Here is a 25,261-nt window from a genome sequence, read left to right as displayed (position 1 = left end):
GCCTATGTTTGCTTATCATATTTGCATCATTGCCTTTACTCCCCAGGGGGGGAAAGGAGGGAGGTCCTGAAGCCATTCAGCCCTGCCAACCTGGGGCCGCCCTTGTGCCTGTGCTGTGCTCTTTCTGCTGGGCAGTCCTGCCCTATGCAGTCTCATGGAGGTAGGGCTCACGGGAGGGGCCTTCCCTCGGCCCCAGCCATCCTCCCGGAACATCATACTGTCTCACAGACACACTGTGACCATTTTCTGTTGAACCTACTCTGTGAAACATTCTCTATCCTTGGTTCAGGGGAGAGAGCAAAATCCAGAATCCGCTAAACACCAATGCTGTCACTCAGAGTTGGTGTGTCTGCTGTCTGCGGAGCCCTGGACCAGGCTTGAGGAATACCTGGGGCTTCCACCCACATCCGGGGCAAACCTGAGCCCCAAGTCACTGAGATGTCGGTTTTTCTACTGATCACGTTGGCTGTGGCCATTCTGTGTGCTAATAAGAAGTATTGCGTTCTCACCGGCACTTGGGCAGAACGGTTCACCCCAAGGCTGAGTGACTGCCGTGGACCGTTCCCCCAGCAGGGCGTCCTGGGGTTCGGTAGTTTGATTCTGGGCACCTTCACGCGCAGGCGTCCTGGGGTTTGGTGGTTTGATTCCGGGCACCTTCACGCGCACAGCCCCTTAGTAGGTTCCCTAACTGGACGGCTGACCCTGCTGTGGAGTCTGACTTTTTCTGGACTGAAGAGGATGGGCTGCTCTGGAGAAACTCCTTGGGCCTTGTGCCTGATGCTGGTTTGGGCTGCCCTGGCCACCCTCCCTCCATGCCCCATGGGACCAGGTGGCAGCATGGGAGGGGGCAGCTTCCAGAACACACTTCTGCTAGAGGCTCCTGGCCTCCGTGCTGGCATGGCCACATCCATGGCCTGAGTGTGCGATTGGAATGTTTTATCAACACCAGTCCTCACAGCTTCCCCAGATGAGCAAAGGAGAAGGGGATGGTGTGTGGGGGGATTGCCTCCCTTGAGGCCCCCCAGCTCCCAGGATGCTTGCTGGTGCAGCTCTGCCCGCGGTGGGGGCCATATGACTTGACCTCCATCTTCTCCCTGGGCCCCACACTGGCCCTTGCCGGCAGGAGCTCCTGCCCGTCTATAAGGCCAAAGCCTCCTTCCAGGTGCAGAAGTAAATGCAGGCCAGAGATAAATTGTGCTTCCCTCTAACTTGGATGTGGAGTGACAGGAAGGAAGCAGGAGTGGAGCTGAGTGTTAGTGAGAGGTGGCTGAGAAGGCAGGGTCCTGCTTCTTGCTTCCTCGGGCATTTTTTCTAAGTGCTGGGTTTCAGCCTGGAATGATGCAGCCTCTGCACTAAATTTGGTTTGGTGAACGTTCACGGCCCTGAATATAAACAGTGTTCTGGGCGTTCTTTGCGACTCTTGAGCCGAAACACTGTGGTGATCTCTCGTATCATCTGCTTGTTATGTAATGTGACAACATGGATATGAAATAGAAACCAGATGTCAGGGTGGAGCGGCTGAATTCTTCCTCAGCGAGCACCGCCGGGAGAGCAGGACTTGGGTTTCTCCTGAGTTACGGCGCCGAACGCCCTCAGAAAAACGCCTTTGGAGTGGTTTCTGGGATTAAGCGAAAGTCTAGGCTGAAGGTAAAGTACCAAGTCAGTACGATTAACTCTTTTTTAAGAAACTTGTAAGGGATTTTCTGTGCTGTTATGTAACTGCTCAGTGTCTTCCAGCGAGCTGGCGGCTTGTTATCAAGAATCCACTTAGAATGTTTGAACTCAGCCTCTGGGGGAGCTGGGAGCATTGTGCCGCCTCCAGGTGCCTGCAGCGCGCTTCCGAGGGCTTGGGTGTAGAGGAAAGGGAAATCACCTTTCGCCTGCGACAGCCTTGCCCTTGGGTCCAGAAGCAATGAGGACTCGGAATGTGAGTGCCCTGCTACAGGTACAGGCCCCGGGGGAGTGAAGGCGCTGGCGGACGGCAGTCTTGGCACTTTGCGTTAGCAGATTCAGAGTTTCTGCAGCGGCTGAACCCCTGCACTGGGCTGGAAGTGGAGACACTCAGAGGCCTGTTAACCACACTGTGCCTAGATTACACTGTGAACATAGATCTTTGTGCTTTTGAAATACGGAAAACGAGCTCACCTAGATGCGAAGTGTAGTTCCGGAAGCAGTATCTGGCTGTGGATGGAGGTTATATTCCACCAACAATATCTTCATTATTGTTATTTTCCTTTGGTAACTGATCTTTCGGAGAGATCTGCAGATTCCTCACTTTGCTAAGACCCTCTGGAAACAGGGAGCTAAGTAACTTCTCACTCCCGAGTTGGTTACAGCCTCATGGAAGCGTGGAATTGTTGTTAGGAAAGACTGTTGCTGACTGCCAGGCCGGTTATCCTCCTGTCCTGTGTCACTAGGACCCAGCTTGATCAGGGGGAAGGTGAGCGTGGCTCCCTCGCATCCCCCAGGCAGTGGACTGCCCCCGGTCTCTAGCTCTCTTGTCCCTAAGCTGACAGCTCATGGTCAGAGAGGGCTTCCTGCATGCTGACCACCCCCATCTCACAGATGAGGACGCTGGGACCCAGGGAGGGTGAGTGATGAGGTGCAGGAAGGACGAGTGACAAGGCCCAGGGAGGGCGTGTGATGGGCCCAGCTCTCACCGTTGGAGGCGGGATAGGCCGGGCTCTCACCGTTGGGGGCGGGATAGGCCCGGCTCTCACCGTTGGGGGCGGGATGGACCATCCTTGGCTCCTTGGCGGCTCGTTGCTTTGCAGCAGCTCGTTGCTGTGTGGCCACTCACTTTGGGGGGAGGGGGACACTTTGCTGGGTGTTGCTGCTGGGCCTTGTGTTCCGTTTTCAGGTGGGGATCAGGAATTCCGAGATAGTGGCTAAGTGTGATGTGGCTCGGGGTGTGTAGAGATGTGTGTGACAGTCCCCAAATCCACAGTGGCTGTGGGGTGGCATTTCAGGCTGGTAGAAATGCCTCTGGAAAGAAAGCATGAAACACTCCAACATCCTCATTGCATTTTGCTTGTTCTAAAAGAGAACGTGAAGAAAATCATCCCAGCAGCGTTTGCTTAGACCGGTCATGAGAACATTGTCTGAGTGAGGAGGGCTTCTCTCACACGCGTTTTCTTGAGCAGGAGTTGTCGGTTGGCTATTTGGAAAACCATGTTTAGGGTCCCTAGTGAGTCTGCGAGGTCCAGGAGGCAGGGACACCACTTTTCCTAGGCGAGAGGATGGAGCTGCAGAGACAGGCCTTAGTGACCACTGGGCCCTCGTATCTCTGGCAGGTCCCTGACTGGCGCTGGGAGGGGAGTTCCCTTTTGTGGCCACTTGGTCCTTTGACGACTTGGGGTACCCACCCTTCAAACCTCTCTCTCCTGGGGCCCAGTGGCCGCCTCTGGGCATCACAGAGAGCCACTCTTGTGTGCTCTGCTTCTAAACAGAACACCCTCTTGTTTCTAAAAGTAGCCCATGGTCCCCTGAGGGTCCTGGGCACAGCCCCCACTCATCTGAGGATGACCACTGGGGCATGGACCCTACCCCAGGTCCTGGGCTTTGTGCCCAGGGCTCTCTTCTCCTTCCCTGTCAGGGTTTCTAGACCCTTCATGGTCACCCAGGGTGGAAGGCAGGCACAGAGCTGGAGGGTGTGGCCTGAGATGGGCCATCCGGGTGACTCGGGCCTCCGGGTTCACCAGAGTACTGAAGTCCAGAGGGCGAGTGTGGGAAGGATGGCATCACCCACCCTGCCGGTGGCCCCTGTGGTCCTGCGGCTCCTGCTGCTTCCGGGTCACCCTGGGCCCAGGGTGCAGGGCCCCCTTGGGGAGGTGCACACTGGAGGCTCAGGCCCTCCTTGGACACTCCTGAATGCCCCTGTGCATCCCTGCAGCTCCTCCCAGAAGGTTCTCTCCATCCTCTCTGGCTCCCTGGGGGTGTGTGGGAAACCAGGCCAGGGTCTCCTGGTTGTTGACTGAGGTGGGGTCCTGCCTTCGCCCCTTTGCATTCACCCCCTACCCTTTATCACCATGGAAAACCCTGTGGGCCCTGGGCCTTGGCTGCTCTGCCATCACCTGGGCAGGGTGGGGGCACATAGGGGGCATGTGGGGCGCCTGTCGTAGCCCCTGTGTTTGACCTTGTTTAGGTGAAGAGCACCCTTTCCAGCGTACGTTTTGCATCATGGCTGGGAAAGGTACGAAGCAAGTGTGTCGGGGCCTGGATGATTTGATGGCTCTATGGGTCGAACATGGACACATGGTAGCTTGCCCCGGGTCAGGTATCAGTCAGTCCTTGCTGGCACCTGGGCAGGGACACATCCGTGGATGGGGCCTGGCCAATTGGCCTCTGAGGTCCTCTGTTGCAGTCACTGACTTGCTGGACCTGGGTGGGGGCTCACCCACCATGGATGGGCCAGGTAGCTTCTGGAATCACTAGAGAGATGAACTTCTTTTGCCTTCTAAATGTATGAAAAGATGGGAAATGATAGGAAAATAAGTGGAAGTCAGATCTATTCAGGAAAATGACTTCCCAGGGAAGAGCTGGGGTCCCTCCAAACCCAGAACCTTCGGTTTCTAGAAGCAAGGCGGACCGAGGTCGGCAGCATTCTTTGAGAGCTTGAGTGATGAAGTAGTTAGTTAGGTACAGTGTTTCTCATGTAATGCCAGGCAGTCTAGGGCACTAGGAATCATTTTAGTGTTGGGGAGACGCAGACATTGCACTTGCCCACGGCACTGCATTCATCTGAAATGCTGGTGGGTACATAGCTCTTTATTGCTGTTCTTGCGCGGTCTCCTTGAACGCTGTCAGATTAAGGGCCTGTGTGGGCAGCAGCAGCCTCGTTCCCAGTCGTATTTAGGGAATGGGGTCAGAGAGTACTTGCTAAAGCTTCCTGTGTGCACATGGAATTGTGTGTGCATGTGTGTTAAATAAATGTATTTCAACTTGAAAGACAAGTTTCATGGCCGTGAGTCTAGGGATGGCTAGAATTTAGTCACTAAATGAAACTAAGCCACACCATCACAAATAATGTGAACATGATTGGAAAACAAACTCAGTTCTTATTCATTTACCTACAAGTCTGGAAACTTCTAGAACTTATTTCAGCATTAAAAGAAATATCTATCTATCTATATTTTTTTAATATACAAATATACAAAAATAAGGAAAAGTTTGAAAGCCTCTTGCCCCTCTGTCCCAGACCTGACAGAGTGGCTTCCACAAAGAAAGGGGCAGAAGCCGGGGCCGTCAGTGCTTGCAGGACGTTGTTGGCCTCACAGATGACCCAGACTCCCCAGTAATGAAGCCGCAGACCCACAGCGAGCCACTCACACCAGGCTCAGCCAAGCTGACGGGCCAGAGGAGTAAGGAATGTTCCCTACCATTGTCCAGAAAATGTAACGAGGGTGAAGGTGTGCCAAGCAGACTCCCCGTGTCAGCCCCGAGGTGCCTGCCATCGCTTTCAGAAACCTGACTACCAACCTAGATCAAAACTGACTGCTTGGTCATGGCCATGCAGTTAGAAAACACAGCAGCAATCCTCAGATGAGTGTGACAATATTCATGTTACTCAAGCTGCTTTATCATCTGCATTTGAAGGAATGTGGTGAGCCTCCTGTGTGTGCCCACGTGGCAGTGGGCACCTCTGCCCCCCGCAAAGGCTAAGAACACAGAGCCTGCAGTACAGGCCCTGCCTCCTGACATGCCCCAGGCCGGCTAGAAGAAAGTGTGGGACTGTCCTGTTGACGTGGGGAGGGGACGGCTGGACGGTGACGCTCACTGTGTGTTCTGTGCTGGGCCGTGTGGCTCCCTACAGAGACTCGGGGTGCCCAGTATTCACCGTCTCCTATGGGTGTGTATATATATTATATATACACGTATTTACTAACTTTAGAAAGCCCCCAAGAGGCCTTGTTTCTGCTTGACAGCATCCACAGCATATCATTCCTAAGCCCCATTGAGGAGATTCAGAAGCAACCAGTTACCCCCGGATCCTGCACGCTGGGCAGAAGGGTCACAGCGTCGTTGGCAGCTCCTGACCCCAGGAGCCGAGGGCCGGACATGGTAGGGCCTGGCAAAGGGGCACTGCCTTGTGTGTGAGGTTTTTTTGCCAGTCAGTTCCTTTTAAAAGCAGCGTATCTTTTGAAGAACAAGAAGTTTACGCAGGCATAAACAACTTACTTTGCGCATGGAGCTTTTAGGACGTTTCATGTCTGTTACGTTATAGCCTCTGTCCTCATGGGGGCTCCGAGTTCAGCAGCGCCTGAGCTGTTAATCTGCTTTTTCAAATTATTAATAATGAAAGTAACACCATGCCACCACCTAGTATCATTTCATGCTTTCTATGTGCCCGGTGTTTACACAGCTTATCTCATTTAATCCTCCCAGCATGTAATAAAAATACTTGCAACAGGTACTGCTCCTGTGTGGACTCCTACCCCAAGCTCACACTGATTGAGGCCTTCCTAGCTCTGGGCTTTGTGAATATCCTGCTTTTATCCTCATTTATAGGTAAGGAAGCTGACTCAGAGAGGTTAAGCAGCTGGTGCTGGGCCCGCACCCAGGGGTCTGATGCAGAGCTGGTCCTACCTGCTTTATGAGCTGTGGCTCAGAGGGCGCTCCGGGGGCTCGAGAGGACCTGGCGGTCTGAGATGAAGACTGGTGAGGCCTGGGAGGCAGGCGCTTGAGGCAGGAAGTGGGACCTTGGGGCCGAGGGTTCCCAGGGCCATGGGGCAGGCCTGTGGGGTCTGGTGGGTGTCTGGGGTCCCCGAGAAGCCCTTGTCACAGGGCTTCACGAGAGCATAGGCGAGCGCCGCGCCCTGCAGTTGAGCTCAGGGGATGCAGCTGTTGCAGCCGCTTTAGAAGAGTGAGGGTTGAGGCCTGCCGTTGCTGCCCGATGTTGTTGACAAGTGAGCAGTTTTTACAGAAAACATGGACAGCGTCAGGGCTGACTTGAATTTTTTACTTGAGGCAACAGCTCAACCAGTTGGTTTCTGCAATTGTGAGTTAAAAAAAAAAAAAAAAGGAAAAACAAAAAAAGAAAGCTGACAATGTAACACTGATGAGAGGATTTTTAAGGGAGAGCAAGCCACAGGCTGTCCTGAGAAAGGAGCAGGGAGACCGAGGAAATGCACGGCTGTGTCTTGTTCGTGGGGTGCTTGTGACGCTCTCACAGGACGCCCTGCGGACCACGCCTTGGGTGCTCGGTGGCAACTGCAGAAGGGTGAGGTATGTTCCCCTGGTGTGAACCAGACGGCGGATCTTGATGGCGGAGGAACCCGGCATCAGAGGAGGACAAGTCAATCTGGGCGCGTCGATAAAAAGGAAGAGAAACTCATCTCACATTGTCAAGCTGCTGGGGCTTCCAGGGACCTTGTCCTCTAGGCCTGTCCCTGTGCCCTCCTGTCCCCAGGCCTGAGAAGCCAGGTGTGGGGTGGGAGCAGGCCAGGGCCAGGTGCTTCGTGCCCTGAGGCCCGAGTCAGGCTCTGTGGCCACAGGGGCCCCCCCTGAACTCTGAGCTGGTCTCCTGTTCAGTACACAGAGGTGATGACCTCTCCCACCCGGGGGCATTTGAGGACTCCTGAGGGGCAGCGGTGATGCCCAGCCCAGCATGCAGAGTGCCCAGGCAGTGCCCACTGCTTTCCTCTCCCTGCCAAGGTGTTCTGGGCCTGAGCCCGCATGGCCCCTTGCTTGGGGCTGTCACCGCAATGCCATTCCTCGCACACCCCGCAAGTCCCTTCTATGGGTGAGAGCTTGACTCGAGAGACTATTTTGGGGAGGAGTAAGATGACCTGCCCTTCTCAAGAGTGAGCAGTTCTTAGATGACTACCTTGAGCAGCGATGGTGCTTCCTGCAGGGGTGCGCCCATGAAACGCTCTGCCCGAAGCACATTGCTGCCTTGCTCAGGCCCAGGGAGAGCGGAGGGTGCTATGCTCTTGGGCTGGGTCCTGGCTTAAGGGTTGGGGGCTGGAGCACGTCCACCAGAAAGTCACTGGTGGCCGGGCTGCTTCTGCTGTGTTGCTGGAAGAGGGGCAGTGCCTGCTGTGGTGTTTGCAGTGCTTGGTCATGGCCCCACGTGGATTCTCCTTCCTGGTGGAAGCTGTTCCGTCCCCAGGTTTTCAGCTAACCTGTCTGAGTTTTGATGAAGAGAGCAAGGGGTTTTGCTAATCTGGATTCCTGTGGAGGGGCCTCCTCTCTCTGCTCCGATTTTCTAGCTTTGGCAACTCTAGTGCTAGTTCTGCAATATTTGAATTTGAGTAGCCAGAAGAATTTGCTGCCAGGGTGGCCTTGCCCTTGATTTTGAAATGAACTCACCTGAGACTTCAGCTTGATGCCTCCTTTGGCTGATGCTGGGTTCTGGGCTTTGGCCGCCGCCTGCCTGTCCGTCACAAAGGACCATGTTCTCCAATCAGGATGGAGTTCTAAGCGTTTCATAATAAAGCCTGCAGGAGTTAGGTTTTCTGTTCTTGACAGCCTGAGAATGATACTAAGAATGTTTTCTGATTGATTTGGTGAGCTGTCTGTTTATAACGTCATTAGAGATTATTTTCCATGACTAGAAATTATTCTTGACCTCACAGTAAAGGACTCTGAAGCCCCCATCCTCTGCCTGTTTTTTTTTGTTGTTGTTGTTGTTTGTTTTTATTGTTGTTGTTGTTGTTTAAAAAAAGACTTGTAGCATCAGTCTTAGGTGTAATCTCCTTGGCAGTAGTGATGGGCAAGGCATCTGATGGAGAAACAAAGCGTGGTGAGGTTTTTACCATTCAGGAATCATACCACAGTAGCATTGTAGTATTTCATCACAATTTACTCTTTATTTTTTTTCATAAAGAAACAAATAGGCCTACGGTGACTCACCTGTAATCCCAGCACTTTGGGAGGCTGAGGCAGGAGGATTGCTTGAGGCCAGAAGTTTGAGACCAATCTGGACAACATAGGGACACCTTTTCTCTACGAAAAAATTTAAAAACATTAGCTGGGCATGGTAGTATGCATCTGTAGTCCCAGCTGTTCAGGAGGCTGAGGTGGGAGGATCCTTTGAGCTGGGAGGTTGAGGCTGCAGGGAGCCATGTCATGCTGCCGCACTCCAGCCTGGGTGACAGAGGGAGACCCTGTTTCAAGAGAGGAAAAAAAAAACACCAGCAGAATTTAGAAATGTGGGCCAGTGTGGGAGCCTCACCTGGCATCACTGGCCTCAGGCCGCTGCTCTCACCCTGGAGCTGTTACTTTGAGAGCAGATCGAGGACTCAGCAGGCAGGAGGAATGTTCATGGCAGCGGCAGTCCTCGTGCTGCACACACACACACCACAGCCCCACCATCGCCCCTCATCATGGCTGGGATAGGAGACAGACTTTAGAAGCAGAGCCTGGGCAGAGGGAGATACTCCCTTCCAGAAGGGGCCTCCTGCTGCTGAGTAAGGGGGTGGCGCCCGGCCGGCTCAATGAAGGGCATGAGGAGTGCTGGCTGTGCTTGGCCTGAAGGGGTTCCTGCAGGAAGGCCTTGCTCCCCGATGGGGCTGAGGGACCCAGATGAGCAGCAGCAGCAGGAGGAATGGGCAGTGCTCTTGGAGCCCAGGGGAGGGGCAGGGCTAGTCCTTGTGGACGGGCAGCCCCAGGAAAAGAGAAGCCCAGAGCCCAGGGCCCTTGCTCCAGGGAAGGGTCCCACATGGACCCCGAAGACGCTTCTCTCTGCAACCCTTCCTGACACAGCGTGGACACGATGGACGGAATGAGGAAAATGAGCTGCTTCTTTCCCTTCTCTCTCACTTCTCGCTCCCATCACGCAGCCTGCAATTATGGAAGAGGATAAAGAAGGAAAGAGCAGTTGGAAAAATTCCGTAAGAACTGGAGAGGGGAGGATCGGGTGTTTCTACAGCTCCTGGGGTTCTCCGGGGAACGAAGGTGTGCTGCGTCCACTTCTGTGTCTTCATTCCTGTTCTGCAGGAAAGCCCAGCCTGGCTTCGTCCACATGGATGGAGCAGAGTCAGGTTCAGTTGGGGTTTTTTTTCCTGCTCATTTGGAAAAAGAGGAAAAGACACTGGGATACCAAGAGGGCTTTATGAAGAAGAGGCCTCCTTGGTCCTGTCCAGGACTCTCTGCCATGGTGGAAATGGTCCATAGCGGCAGTGCCTGTCGGGGCAGCCACTGGTCAGGCCTGGCTGTTGAGCTCCTCAGTGGCCACATCAACACGTGGATGGTGTGACCGAGGAACTGGGCTTCAAATTAAATTAAATTAAATTTCAATTTAAGTAACCACAAGTGACCAGTAGCTACCTACACCGCACTCTCAGGAAGGCTCTAGACGGAGGGTTTGAGGATCATCCTTTATCAGTGATGTGAATGGATGAGGCTTAATCTGTTTGAATTTCCCGGTTGGGGTAAAAAGAGGGAATGCTTGTACTGGAATGGGAGTAGGTTCGCAGGGCACGGCCTGGGCCAGCTTCAGTGTGTTGCTGAATTTATGCTCCTTCCCAAGGTTGTTCGGGAGACCGCAAGAGAAGTTCTGTGTTAGAGAGAGGGCTGCGCTGACTGTACTGGGGGAGTTCACTGAGTCGCAAGGAGCAGAAATTCCCTCGGTGGCATGGATTAAAAGGCACTTATGGACGGAATTCAGGAGAAATTCCTGGAGCGCTGCAGGGAGTCCTCTGATGGGACCTCTCTTCCTTCTCCCCTCTCCCCTGCCTCCCAAGCCCCAGGACTCCCCATCTTCCATCTGCTTGGTCCCCAGCTGCATCCCCACAGGCTCTCCGCTCTGTTGCTGGTTTGACTTGTCTGGTGTGTGCCTCCCCTGTGACATGCTGGGAGCAGAGCGGAGCAGCTGTGCCAGTCCCTGGGCCGCAGCTGGGCTGTGCTAGGTCCAGGGTCTATGAGAGCTGCTGGGAGGCCACCAGTGCAGGTGGGCGGGACCTTGCTTCATGATTCTACCCATGATGCTTCTCACTCAAGGAATTTGCTTTTGTTCCCATGCATACTATTGAAAATCACTTAGCCAGTAAGCAAATGTTGGCCCTTAGCCTATTAAATATTAATACAAATAAGCACGTGCTGCTGCCCTCCCGTTGTGCAGCTGTGATAAACACCATTTGCCCTGCCTCGTGTGCCTGTCTCTTCTGGTGTCGGCACCCCAGTGCCATGGTTGTGCGAAGGGATCAGAACATCTGCTTGAGATTAGACCATGTCAGCATTTTATTGGGGTTAGGCACCTCCATCCTGGTCATTGCACCACGCTCTGTCCCTCTACTGAAATATCTCTACTTGGTAGTCGCCTTTCTGCATTTAAAACAAAACGAATAAACCTGTTGTATAGGATGAACCAGTAATGAGGCATTTTCACTCTGACGTTGGCAGTGGATGTGTTGACGCTGAAAGGATATTCATGGTGGCAGGCTGTCCCCAGTTCCAGGTTTTGGATATTTGGAATAAGGTAGGTTATGACGGGCCGGGCGTGGTGGCTCACGCCTGGAATCCCAGCACTTTGGGAGGCCGAGGCAGGCAGATCATGAGGTCAGGAGATCAAGACCATCCTGGCTAACACGGTGAAAGCCCATCTCTGCTAAAAATACAAAAAATTAGCTGGGCACGGTGGCGGGTGCCTGTAGTCCCAGCTACTCAGGAGGCTGAGGCAGGAGAATGGCGTGAACCCGGGAGGTGGAGCTTGCAGTGAGCCAAGATCGCACCACTGCACTCCAGTCTGGGTGACAGAGCGAGACTCCATCTCAAAAAAAAGAAAAAGGGTACTCTGTGGCGATGAAGGGATGCTTCCAGACTCAGTACATTTTGGAGGAAATAGTGTTCATCATATGACACAGTTAAGTCTCTGAGAGATAATTAAATGAAAATCATTCTAAATGTTTGATTAAATGCCTTTCTAACCTAGCCCCTGTAGGTGGAGTGTCATGATTTCCATGTTGTTGGGTCCTGGACAATGATTTAGCCACAGTCTCACGGCTCTGTAAAGAGTAGCCGGCTGTTCCTATCGCTGCTGATCCTGTGTGCGCTGTGCACCAGATGTGGGTGGAATGAGGCTGCAGGGGTACCTGCCTCCCCAGTGGCTATGACGACTAAACGAGGAGGCTCCTGTAGAGTGCACAGCGTTCACCTGGTGATGGTGTGATTGTAACAGCTGGGGTTGCTGGGACCCTAGAGTATCCACGGTGTGCATGCACTTGAACTTCAGGATTCCTTGTTTCCCTCTCAGGTGCAAGAGGTCTGGCGATTCTGGATCCCTACACGTGTGTCAGGTTCTGGAAACATCTTCTCTCATCTCCCCGTGATGCCCAGGGGCTCCCCCAGCCTCTAGAAGCTACTGCTTGTCCAGGGCGCCAGCAGGACAAGCTGTTGTCAAGCCTGGATTTGATCCTAGGTCTGGTTGCTTCCCGAATGCCCAGACGGGCCTCTGCTGTTCCCTGAGCTTGCTGTCAGCAAATGTTTGTTGACGAGAATTATTTGATTTGGAATTTCTTGTTTATGTTTTTGTCCGTTAATTTTTTATCATGTGAAATATGTTTTATGTTAGCAAACCTAAAGACCCATGACACACAGGTATCTCTTCCATATTGTGCTAATTCCTGCCTCTTTTTGGTGTCTTCTCATCTCAGCATCAGTAGTGGTGGCCGCGTGGGGACAGAGGCACTTAGCAGCAGCGGCACCGGGAATAATGATTTGACTTGAGGGATCTGTGGAAGAGGCACACGTTGCTGCTTGAATTCCAAGAACGCTATTTACCTTTTCGTTTTGAAAGTTCACTTTCAAGGCCTCAGTTTTCTCAAAAGTTCTAAAGTGATAAACACAGTTTCTCTAAGTTTTTTTTTGCGTTTGTGGCCTTTGATGTGGCGCAGCCCTGTGTCAGGTGGGGCTGAGCCCAGAGGGTGCTGAGGGGATGGGGCTCACGGTGACAGCGTGGCGTGATCCCGAGACAGGACAGTGGTGCTGTGATGGGCGCTGCCAGTAGGGCCTGGCATCCCCAGGCCTCGTTAGCCAGCAGTGACCCCAGGTGATGCATAGGCATTCTCCCGCCCTGCTTCAGCTTCCCTCCGTTAAGGAAACCGCGGTGCAGCGTGTGGCTCCACAGCCGCGCGGGGCCGGGCAGCCAGGGAGCTGCAGAGTCTGGACTTGACCTGTGCACCCCCATCTCAACCGTGTGCTGTCACACCAGTGTCTGAGTTCAATGGCAGTGCAAAGCTCTGGGTCCCATCTTCTAGTGGGGAGCTTTGTGGCTTGCCCACAGGTTGGTGGCACGGAGCGCTGCTCTCGGTGGCAGCGTCGGACCCTTTCTGGAGTGGCGTCTGCTTTGGAGGCCCTGGTCGGTGTCTGACGGAGCTGTAGGCCTGCCTTGTCCTCTGGCCGAGGTTTGAGCGAGCGCTGGCTGCTTGTGGGAAGGTTGGGGGCTCAGGCACCTTCGTGATTGCCTTGTCCTCAGTCCCCACTTCTGTCAGAACTTACGCAGAGCAGCACGTGGGGTCTAGTGGCTTCTGGGGCGCCACCCATGCCCCTGACCCGAGGATACGCAGGCCAGCCCTTGTAGGAAGCGGCGTAAGACTTAATTCCTTTTTTTTTTTGAAACATAAAAACAAACAGAAATGAGAGTTTTATTTGTTCCCTGCAGCCCCACGAACATCTTTTGGAGCCAGCTAGAGAACGGATCATTTCCTTGGTGGGGACAATCAAATACTGAAGGCTGAGGGAAAGCAGGGCAGATGCCTCCAGGATTGTCCGTTTGTGACAGACCTGCTGAGTGAGTTTGATCATTAATCATTAATCCACACTTTCTAAATTTATCTGCCCCGAAGAATCACCCGGGCAGAGGTGGAAGTCCTGGTTCCCATGCCCCCGTGACCTGACTGAAGCACAGCCCCGGGGCCTGGCAGTGGACGCGCACCCCGTTTCATCCCTGTCCGGAGACACGTGTAAGCAGTGCTGCCTCGGTTTGTTGTTGAGTGACTTATTTTCAAGGAAAAAGAACCAGAAATAATTAGATAAATGCAAAGTCCTAAAAAAGAAAACAGTGCTGTTTCTCTTAAATGCCAGCCGGCATCGTGACCCTGATCTGCCGAGGCCTTGCAAGGTAGTTGAGGCCGCAGGAAATGTCATGGGGTGACCTTTAGAATTAGAGTGTCAGCACTCAGCTGGCTGCCTGCATCTGAAAAAGGAGACATTGTAGCCAGTGAAATGGGGAAAAAACCAGAAAACCAGCTGGGCCAGGGCGCTGCAGGACTGGCTATGACCACCCTGTGCCACTGTCTGCAGAGTCCCTGGTCCAGGCGACTATTGGCCTGGGCAGAGTGCTGGTGTCCAAGCCCAGGGCACACATACGGCCGAGCACATCCTCTGTGTGCGTGCATGTGTGCATACCTGCATATGTGCATGTGCGTGTGCTTTGAGACTGGTGGCTTTCTGACTGAACAAGCAGAGCGGTCAAGGACATGGCTCCAGGTCAGCCCACACAGGCTCTAGTTTGGTGCCACCCTTTTCTTGCTGGATTAACTTTGGACCGTCCCTGAGCCTCTCTGTGCCTCAGTGTCCTCATGTGTAAAACGGGGGTGACAGCATCCTCAGCTCTGTCCTGCTTCTGTGAAGATGAACAGTCCCTCTGTAGATACGCGCATTGCCTGGTAGCTCTGATTACTGGCTCTTCCTTCAGTGCCATGTAAGAAGCTGTTGCAAGTGAAGTGTGAGTTGGTGACAGAGCAGTGAAGAGGCTGAGGAAGCTAGTGAAGGGCTCTGGGGCACTTGTGATGTGGTTTGGAGAGACAGCTGCCCTAGAACTCACACAGGTGGCCCGCTTCTCTGGTCTGTTTATGCAGAAGTCATTGGTAGTGATTTTGTTGGTGGTGGTGGTTTTGGTGAGGATGTCCATTTAAGAAATAAAATGAAGCTGAACGGGAATGTAAACGAGACACAAAACAGAATGAAGAGCCTTCCAGAGGCTGAGCATGAAAGGAAACAGCAAATTACAAAGTGAGAATGCCAAGAGCTTTCTCCTTTAACAAACCAGGGTGCATTGTTCTCCTTTCTAATGATAAGGGGGGTCCTGTTTGCTCTGGGAAGTTTCAGAAAGGACAGAGGCATGTGAAGGGGAGAATCTCTCTGACTCCTCCTAGTCCTGTCACTGTGGGTTCGACTGTGAACATTTTCATGCGTTTCCTTCAGGCTCCCGTCTTGTCTCGTTCTCGTTGATTTGTATGTCACTAGCTTTTGGATGAATAACAATCTGCTCTTTTGCTTTTCACCCTTGACAGTTTACTATAGTCATCTTTTCACGTTATTAAAAAACCCTTCGCAGCTGTTCCCTAGCAGTAAAAGTCTTATCAGACAGGCGTTGTCCTGAAGCCATTGGACAGAGTCTTTCCTGGGCCTCCCCGGCCTCCACACACCTGCCCCCTGAGTCAGAGCAGAGGCCTGGCTTCTGTGGCCCTTTGTCCTGTCCTGAGAGCACACAGTCCTGACCTGGATGACGCTCACGTGACCTGAGGGAGGACTGGCATGGACCCATTTTACAGATAAAGAAGCTGAGACACTGAGCTCCTGGCCTGGGTGGGCTGTGCTGCCTCCAAGGCCTCTGAGGCAGGCCCACCTGCTCCCCTTCCTTCCAGCTCCCTGTTCTGGCACCAGCTCTGCTTGCTGTCCTGAGCCTCAGCCGTGAGGAATTCTGGGGTGCCCACAAACACCTCTCTGTGTGCCCCAGCTGTTCCCACTACTGTTGTCCCTTCCCAGAAAGAGAGAGCCCCACCCGCTCAGAAGCCTGGGACCGACAGAGCTCTTCCCTCCTTTCCACCTTCAATGTGGACTCAGTTTCCAAAACACAGTGGCGCAACCTCCTTGCAGTCTCTTTACTCTCTCTTTTTTTTTTCCATCTCTGCCCTGGGAGCCGAGTAGCCTCCAGACTCCCTGTCAGCCTGTCCACAGCTTTTAGAACCTTTCCAAAGTGCAGATGTGATCAGTCAGGCCTCTGCCAAGGCCCATCAGGAGCTGCTGGTGTCCACGTCCCCATAGCGAAGGGACGGCCTCACTGAGTGCTCTGTGCCCGGGTTCAGAAGGGGCTGTCCCTGCCCGGTGATTGGGGTCCTTGTCTGAGTCACTGTGAGGCGATAGAGGTAGATCATGGGGCACTTCTATTTTAGCATAAATGTGACACCTCAGTGACCCTGCGCTGCACGGAGCATCCACGAGCTTTCTGCCTGACTTGTGAGAATGAGCTGCTCTTCCTCCCATAGGCAGCAGAGGGTGGGCTGGGAGACGATGGGTGGGTATTTGTGTGGCCCAGTTCTCTCTAGAAATGTCTCTGTCAGATTAACAAGTGGCAGTTAGTAAATTGCAAGTGGATGATTTAAAGTCCTTCTGTTACTTTTAGAGTTCTGGGGGTCTAGCAGGTGCTTAGCAAATACTTGTTAAGTGTTTTCCCACTAGAAAGGTTTCGAGGAAGGAGGCTGGTGTTCTCGCTGTCAGGGTTTTTATGCCATCCGCTGAGTGCAGGTGTTTTGGGAGCACCTAAACTGTCTGTCCAGGTGATACAGGTTCGCTTCCCAGTATAGGGTGCAATGGACCCAAAACACAGGAAAACCGCATGGCCAGGCACAGCAGCTGGAGGGAGTCCAGAGATACCTTGTGCGTAGCCGCTGCTATGCTCTAGGAAGCCTGGAGGTGCCCTCTGTGTTGGTCTGGGGATCCCTGTGTCCGCAAGCAGGTGGGCCTCAGGCTCCAGCTCTCAGCTTCTGCCTGGCTCTTGACCCCTTACCACCTCTTGGTAGCAAGAATTTGACCTTTCTCCCATGCTCCTTCCCTGCTCTCTGCCCTTGTTAATGTTCCGCCCCTGCTGGGGTCGATTTTATCCCCCTTTGATTGTAGAGGGCAGGGCCCTTCTCAAATAGGGTTTTCTGGGACCCTGCGGTTTTGCAAGGTGTTTAAAGTTTTTCACCATAAAAACTGAGGGCAGGGGGGCAGGCCCTGTTCAAACCTCTTTGGGGGAAGCTCAGAGAAATTAAGAAGGCAATTGCTACGTTCAAGCTCTGGGAAGCTCCCAAGTAGAGAAGCCAGCGGGGCCCTGCCGAGAAGAGCCTTTTACAGTTTATTATGTCAGGGAATTCGTGTCCCATGGACCTCCTGGCCCCTCATGGGATGCCCTTTGGGAAAAGCCTTCTGAGGACTGACCCAGCTGGAGCAGGTGCCTGGGAAGGAAAGTCATTTCCAAGGGATTCTGGGTACGGGGAGCTGGCTGCTGGCCTCACGCCTGAACCTGAAGGCCAGGTGGGTGGTCTCATTTCATGTCTATAGGGACGTTCAGCTGTATTTTTTAAGTCAAACTGTATCTAATAAAGCTTGCTATTTTTGAGTGATAACTTCCAGTCGGAAATGTTCTTTTTCCCACTGAAAGGCCTGAGCAAGGTTTTGCTCTTAGTGTTGTTGGGTACCTGCTCCCCCCCAGCTTTTAGTCCCTTGTCACTTCTATTTGGCTGTTAAAAGCACGGTCTAGTTCCACGTGAGAGACCCGGTGAAAGAGAGCCTCCTTGGCTTCTGGTAATGAACTTCCATCACCCCCCTTCCAAATACAGAAACAAAAAAGAAATAGGATCCTCTCGACCCAGCCTCCCGCCTTAGTCTGCTAGTTCATGACTGTGGATTATGCCTTATTTGACCTAACCCACTACTTGGCTTGAGTTCCCAGATAGGATACTTTGACTTGATTTTCTGGAATTAAAGAGATGCATTTTAGATGCGGGTTGGTGGGTCTGTATTTTCTAGGCCCTGCCAAGTATGCCCACAGGGGTACTGGTTTCTTGCTGAAGTGGTGGGGTCACTGCCAGCCTGTCAGATTTGCTTGGCTGTGGACACCAGATGGACAGCGGGGCTCAGCCTCCACTGCCCATTTCAGTGCAGAAGCTCTCCAAGGTCTTTTTGTCACACATCTAACAAACAGCCAGTGCTGGAAAGGGGTTTATGCTCTAATGCAGAGAACAGTGAGCGAGGGCATCTGGTCTTCTGCCATACCAGGTGGAGGTGACCTCAGGGTCCCCTGGGACTGCTTCTGCAGGTGCTCTGGGAGCCAGGGCGTTGCAGCACCTGTCCGGCTGGGAGTCCCCGTGGCCTGTGCCTGCCACACTCTGACAAAACACCGGAACACCGGGGCCCCACCCACCATCCTGGCCGTCCCCCGTCTGCCCTGCCACGGTGGGCAATCACAGCCCCTGGCGTGGCTGTCTTGAGCTGGGCTGTGCGTGCAGCTCCTGGTGTGGCCGTCCTGAGCTGGGCTGAGTTGGGCTGTGTGTGCAGCCCCTGGCGTGGCCGTCCTGAGCTGGGCTGTGTGCACAGTCCCTGGTGTGGCCGTCCTGAGCTGGGCTGAGCTGGGCTGTACGTGCAGCCCCTGGCGTGGCCGTCCTGAGCTGGGTTGTGTGCACACACCAGCATCCTGCCCCATCAGTTGCTGTGCTACAGACAAAGGAGGGATCCACTGGAGCAGGAACTCTTGCGAACAAAGGTTCTATTTTCATGCAAATGTAATCGGCAGCTCCCAGGGAGAAGGCCCAGCTATCGCCAAGTGCCTCTTGGCGATGGTGGACATTTGAAATCTTCTTTATGATATCTAATATGTGTGGACTTAGAAGAACCAAATAAAAAGCTCTCACATAGATATCGCCCTTCCCCCGACCTGCCAGCTAGGGCTGTAAGTAGAAATTAACCTAAATTAGGAAGATAATTGTTCCTGTGTTAATTGTAGGTTGTCTTTTAAAGCTGTTGTCATTTTCCAGGCCTGAGCAGCAGGCTGGCTTCGGGCCCTACCATGGGCTGCTGCATTGACACCCAGGAAAACCAGAGTTCCAGAGGGCGATCTAGTGGCCTGCCTGCTTTCCAGCGCGCCAGGGTCTGTAGATGATGACGTTTCTTTGAAAATCCCACTGCAGCTCTTCCTGTGTGCCTTGAGTCCCCCTGCCACCCAGGGGACCCCTCTTTGAGGGCGATCAGGCTCTCAGCCCAGGCCACGTCAACAAACATCGGCTATTTTCAGCAAGCCCTTGGTGTCACAGCTGGCCTGGCTTGTGCACAGTGGCTGGCAAGGCTCATCCCCAGTGTGTGCTTGGCCCTGGCCAGCCTGGGCCAGCCCTGGCAGGCAAGCGATGCCTCGGAACGTTCTTACCCGCCATGCTTTTCCGTTTTCTCATAACGCCCCCTGGCACTCGACAGAGGCGTCACAGTTAAAAGGGGGCTGAACAAGTACCCCAGAGACTATTGTATGTGGCGTTTTCTTTGTTGGGAACTTGGATTTCTGTTTGAAAGTGCTTGGTAAAACCTGCCGTCTTCCCTGTCCCAGGCGCGCACCAGCAGGTGGAGGCAGGCGCTGCCTTCTGAACGGCTCTTTCCTTTTGTCCTCGGTTTTCTCGAGGCCTGGCTCACTTATTCCATTAGTCATGATTAGATAAAGCTTTTAAAGAACAATCCCCACCCCTTGCCTTACTGTGCCGTGAACAATTCCTGAGTGAATGAGTGAAGCCACCCACTTCATAGGAGCCCTGGAGGCTGCCTTTCACATGGAGTTTCAGGTGGGCCAGGCCCCGTATGGAACCCCGGCCCTCCCCACAGTGCCCTCGAAACACACTGAACACGGGGAGGGGGGGGTGTGAGTGCCTGCGCGCGTGTGCATACGTGAGTGTGGGTGTGTGCATGCGCGCGTGTGCGTACGTGAGTGCGTGTGTGTGCCTGCGCGTGTGTGCATATGTGAGTGCGTGTGTGTGCATGCGCATGTGTACTGAGTGCATGCATGCACGTGTGTGCATACATGAGTGCGTGTGTGTGTGTGTGTGTGTGCACCTGCTCCCATTTCAGGAGCTTGCCCTGCCTGTTTGATTTTTCTAAAGATTGACACTCCAAATCCTCTTTCCCTCCAAAACTCTCTCTGGCTGGTATGGAAGGCTCCCAGGGTCTCCAGTTTTACCACATTCTCCCTAATCCACACAGGAGGTGTCCTTCAGCCACATAAAATGGGCCACTCATTGGTGCTGGACGTCCTCACGCCGTTGGTGCTGGTGTGCCCATGTCGCTGGTGCTTCAGGTCCCGTGTCGTTGGTTCTGGGTGTCCCCACAGCCTGGCCTTAGAGTGCTCTATTTCTTTATAATTAAGGAGTTAGCTCGGCTGACAGGGAACTAGGTAAGGGTAAAGTCTGATAACATGGAAAATGTTAGTGCACATTTGAAAAAAAAATTAAATGTAGTAAGAATGTTGATATATTTTAAGTTTGAATGACAAGACTTGAGTGAAGTTTTGCTGGTTAATGTTGTGTCTTTTGATTAAGCCATTTCAATGGAGTGTACATTTATATTAACTCTTGGTGACTTTTTTATTTGCAATAATTGAATTAGAAAATAAGATACATTTTCTATAGTCGATAGAACCATGTTTATTTTATTCTCTCATTTGTTTTCCCTAACTCAGAAATGGTGAGTGAAGATCACGATGCTTTTTTAAAATTTAGGAAGTGGTGAGCCATCAAGAGGATAAGGTTAGGTGTAATTTGAAGGATGATTATGCAGTGAGGGTTTATGCAGATTTGTGCACCAGTGTTTACAGTAGGGAAACTGAGGGTTATAACCAGGGCATTCTCAGAGTTTGGGCAGGATCAGGCAGTGGGCAGACCCCTGGTGCCCCGTCAGGCGGGGACTTTGGGGGGTACTGTCCGCTCCCCATGGGCTCCCACATCAGATGAGCCAGAGGAGGCCTGCGTGCTCAGCACAGTGGCCGAGGGCTGCTGTCCTGCCCCGTGACGTGTGCTCTCTCCCCAGCCTGGATTTCCAGGGTCCGGAAGAGAAGACCTCTGCTGCTCCTGTCTTTTTATTCTTTATTGGCATGGTGCTGGGCACTTAGTTGGAATTCAGTAAAGGCTTGGTGAGTGAAGAAGGAAAAAATGTTATTTAGAAGTGTTTTACTCAACTTCCTTGACCTGGAAACACGTACATATTATAACACAAGAAAAGTTATATGCAAAAACAGTTCTTAAATGACACCTCGACTAAGCCAAAAAGCAGACCTTTTCTTTTGTGGTTAGTGTTTTTTTGTATTTTATTTAAAAACAAAACAACCCCGAGAAAACCTTCCCTACCTCAAGACCAACAAGATAACCTTGTATATTTTCTCTTAAGGCCTTTGACGTTTTGTCTTTCATACTGAAGCCTTCGGTTTTTGTGTGGGGTGCAAGGTAGGGATCAGTTTCATTTTCTTTTCTCATTTTGAGAACCATAATGTTTGACACTTTACACCCTTTCTCTGGGATAGCTGTGTGACCAGCTCATCCTCCAAGTGCAGTCTGTTTTGGACCCTCCCTGTTTTGGCTGCTCCAGAGCCTATCCTGGGGCCAGCAGGGCACTGTCTCCTTGAGAGGCTCTGCAGCCTCACTCCCCTGTCTCAGCCCCCTCCCTGAGACTTTCCCAGCTCCTCCTAAGCTGTGACTTATCTGGAGACAAGTTCCTGTAAAAAGCCAAGCCTGAAACTTGATTAGAATTGCATTGACTCTGTGGATGAATTTGAAGGGAGGGTTGGCATCTTGATAGTGTATTTGTGTGTGTGGCTTCTCTTTCCCTCGATTAGGTCTTCTTTACTGTGTTTTTTCCAATAGATTTTTATAATTTTCTCCATAAAAGTCTTGCACGTGTCCAGTTAGATTTATTCTTTATTCTTTGGTAGATTATAGTTGTTTTGTTTTTCTGCTGCAGACAATATTTTTTTTTCTTAATTAAGTTTTTCCTTGCTAGTTTTTGGAAATGCAGTTGATTTTTGTATTTTATTTTTATATCCAGTCATCTTATTAAAATCTTATACATTCTAAAATTTTTTTCTGTGATTCTTCAGGGTTTCTGAGACAAACACTGTCAATGTAATGATGCTAGCTCAGTGTCTTTCTCTCTAATTCCTGTGTTTATTTTCCTTGTCTTACTGTGCTAGCTAGGAATTCCAGTTCCGTTTTGAATAAGAGCAGAAATACTAGGCTTCCTTCCGTCGTCCTTGACATTAAAGAGAAGGTTTTTAACATTTTCCCAGTTTAAGCGTGATGTTTGACATAGGTTATTTTAGATTCCGTTTTTCGAGTTAAGTTCATGGATAGCTGTGTTCCATTAGCCAAAGGCTTTTACTCCGTCTGTTGTGATGATTGTATGGTGTGAATTTTCTTTAAACTTCCCTGATCTCTTCCCGTGGATTCAACTTGTTTGTGATAAATCTTGTCATTTTCATACTTTGCTAGTGCTTCAGGATTCTTCATCTCTGTTCTTGAATTGGAGGGGACAATAATTTTCCTTTTTTAATGTCTTTTTTTTTTTTTTCACTTTCAGGGATAGTTTATTTAAGATTAGAATTAATTATTCCTTGAAAGTTTGTAAAAATTAACCTCAAACTATTTGGGGTTCATATTTCCTTGGTGATTTGATGTTTTAACTACTGATTTAACATCTTTAATGGTTACTAATAACCTGACCTTTTAATTCCTGTCATACAGATTGAAAAGAAAGTTTTTAGGAGTTCTACTTAATCTAAGTTTTCAATTTTATTGTCATGGATTTGCTTCTGGTGTTTAAATCTTTGCTGGATTTGTCTCTGTGTACCCTTTTTCATTTCCAACGTGACTCAGCCTTCTTCTTGATTAATCTGTATTCACTGTTTTGAGTCACTCTGGCTTTGTGGATTCCCTTAGTTTAAGTCAGCTTTCAGTGTTTTAAATGCCTTCTCTTATCTTCCTGGTACTTTCTGTGGCTGGCTGCACCCTGTGTTCTTTTTCTCCCAAGGCTGGATGTGCAGCTCACATTAGTTCTTAACCTTCCTTCTGTTATAAGCTACACATTTCCCTTGAAGTAGGCATTGGGTGCATACAACAGGTTTTGACACTTAGCATTTTCATTTCCATCCTAAGTTTTTAAAAGGTCATGTCAACAGTACAGCTTTGAGATGATGTAAGGAGGTGCCACTTAGTCTCTGTGACCTTTCTCCCAAAAACATACAACCCCATCTGGTCATGACAACATCAAACAAATTCTAATTAAGGGACATTCTAGGGAACCCTCAATCAAGTACTTGAAACTGTCAAGGTCATTAAAAACAAGGCAAGTCTGAGAAACTGCTGCAGCCAAAGGAACCTCAGGAATCATGAAGATAAAGGAGGGACTGTGGGGTCCTGGGTGGGGCCCCGGAACAGGAGGACCACAGGGAAAACAGGAAATCCAGCACGGCCGCAGTTCATGCTGATGGATCACTATTGGCTGGTGAAGTGTGACACTCGCCCCGTCGTGCTATAGATGTGACCAAAAGCCTCGTATTGTCCAAGAGGTCCCCAGGACATTCCCTGCCCTGGCCAGTGCCCAGCTCCCTGTGCACGTGTCCTTCCTGCTTGCATCAGACACCCTCCTGCTGGGGTCACTTTCTCTTTTCCTGATGAACACATACCCCTTAGGAGTAGCTTTAGTAGACCTCTTGGTGATACAGTCCGTGCGCGTGTATGTTTGTCTGATCTGAACATGTCTCTCTTTGACCAACATGCCTGAGTGACTGTTAGGCAAAACTCGGAGGTGAGTTTTCTTTTTCTCCTTTCATCACGTTCACTGTACTCTTCTCATCCTCGGCGGCCTACCTCAGCACAGCAGCCGCTCCTTCCTTGTCTGTCTGTGTCTCACTGGCTGCTCGTCACATTTTTCTTTTGTCCTTGATGCTTCCAGTTTTGTCAGGGTGTGTTTGGGTGTGGAGCACCCTGTTCTCTTGGTATATGTTTGCCTCCTTGTCTGTGAGTTTGTGTCTTTTATCAGTTCCGGAAATGTGCAGCAGCGCCCCTTTAAATATGTCTCCATTGTGTTCCTTCCTGCCTTCCCTTCCTTCCCAGTCCTGCAGAGGCAGCTGTCACACCTCCTCAGGTGGCTCTTCTGGGTTTTCAGCTGTCCTTGGACTTTTACTTTGAGAATACCAAATACAGGATTTGGGCTGTCCTTCATGTTTGTATTTTGATTCCCTCTGCTCAGCCGATTTCTTCGTCAGGATCTTCTCATTCACCTAATCAATCTCCTTTTCAGTTTTGCATGGCATTTATTGCTTAAGTCATTCATTGAGGGTTTTCTTTTTTTAAATGCATCAATTATACTTTTTATTTTTGAAAGTCTACGTTGTTCTTTTCCTAAAATGATTAATTTTGACAATTCTGTTGCTTCCTCTTTTTCATTACTTAAAATTTTTCAAGTATTGTCGTAAACTTTGTATTTAATCAAAACACGTGGGAAAATGATAGTGGATAAAACATTAATAGATTCTTTTCTTCAAAAGTTTCAGAAGCAGTAATCATACAGTTTCTAATGATATGAGTAACTGAAGAACTTGACTGTCTTTTGATGTGTTTGCTGCCTTTTTTCACTTCTTTCTGTGTTGGCTTGTGTTTGCTTGGGAGCGTATGTCTCTCTGCTCTTACTGTTTGGAAACAGAGGGATTGGAGTGAGGAGGCCTTTCTTCCGATGGGCATGCCGCGTGCATTTCCTGGGAGCTGCCCTGGACTCCAGCCCCAGCATCCTGAACCCTGCGGCTCTGAGCTCGCCTCGGCCCTGACCCCCGTGCAGTCCTCCACCTGCTGCCCTCAACTCTGCTGTCAGCATAACTTGAGTTGCTTTCATTTCTCTTAATTCTATATTTCTGGCTTGTTGGAGGGTTTCCTTACTGCCAGTGAGCCCAGCGGTGTGACAGAAGGTGTATTTTATGCAGAACCTGGGGTTTCCACAGCACAAGAGCCTGTAAGATGACTTGTCTGCCACCTCCCCAGAAGCGGAAGTTTCTAGTACTTCAAAAGCCCAACCTTTAGGCAACTTTGTCTCAGCCCCTTTCACCCTGCTTCGTTTCCTCCCCCGCCAGCTGGGATGACAGGTTCCGCAGTGGAGACACTTGCTGGCAGCCGACGCTGCTTCTCTCCCTCCACGCGCACCTAGCAAAGTCCCGGCCTCGGTGGAACCACTTGCTGTCAGGCTTCTCCTTCCTTACCCAGGAAGTGCAGGATGCAGGGAAGAGCACCAGCTCAGGGTTCTGGCTGCACCGCACAGCTGTGAACATGGAGCCCGGCCACGTGTTCTCCACTGCCAGCGGGGCTCCATCCCCCTTCAGCGTGGCTGTGTTTCTCCATAGCATGGCTCCGTCCCCCTCCAGCGTGGCTCTGTCCCCCTCCAGCGTAGCTCTGCCTCCCTCTGTGGGGTCCGTCCCCTCACACCCCCAGTGTGACTCTGTCCCCCTCCAGCATGGCTCTGTCCCCTTCTAGCGTAGCTCTGCCTC

The 25,261-nt window shown here is 51.4% G+C and overlaps 1 protein-coding gene across 8 annotated transcripts in view; it reads left to right on the top strand.

Annotated features, from left to right (window-relative positions):
• The window catches only part of HDAC4 (histone deacetylase 4), a 343,637-nt gene that overhangs the window by 88,493 nt on the left and 229,883 nt on the right, over nt 1-25,261 (top strand). For 4 of the 8 annotated variants that reach the window (XM_023228690.2, XM_023228688.2, XM_023228689.2 and 1 more), the window contains exon 1: nt 6,294-6,507. The exons of the other annotated variants lie outside the window; for them this stretch is intronic. In XM_023228690.2, the coding sequence (XP_023084458.1) occupies nt 6,309-6,507 (199 nt within the window). In that variant the 5' untranslated portion in view covers nt 6,294-6,308. Of the gene's footprint in view, nt 1-6,293; nt 6,508-25,261 lie in introns of those variants that run through there. 8 annotated transcript variants of the gene reach the window in all.

Source organism: Piliocolobus tephrosceles, chromosome 11, assembly GCF_002776525.5.
Source record: "Piliocolobus tephrosceles isolate RC106 chromosome 11, ASM277652v3, whole genome shotgun sequence".
Taxonomy (NCBI): domain Eukaryota; kingdom Metazoa; phylum Chordata; class Mammalia; order Primates; family Cercopithecidae; genus Piliocolobus; species Piliocolobus tephrosceles.
The sequence above is the reverse complement of the archived record's forward strand: the minus strand, read 5'-3'. Positions and strand labels throughout refer to the sequence as shown.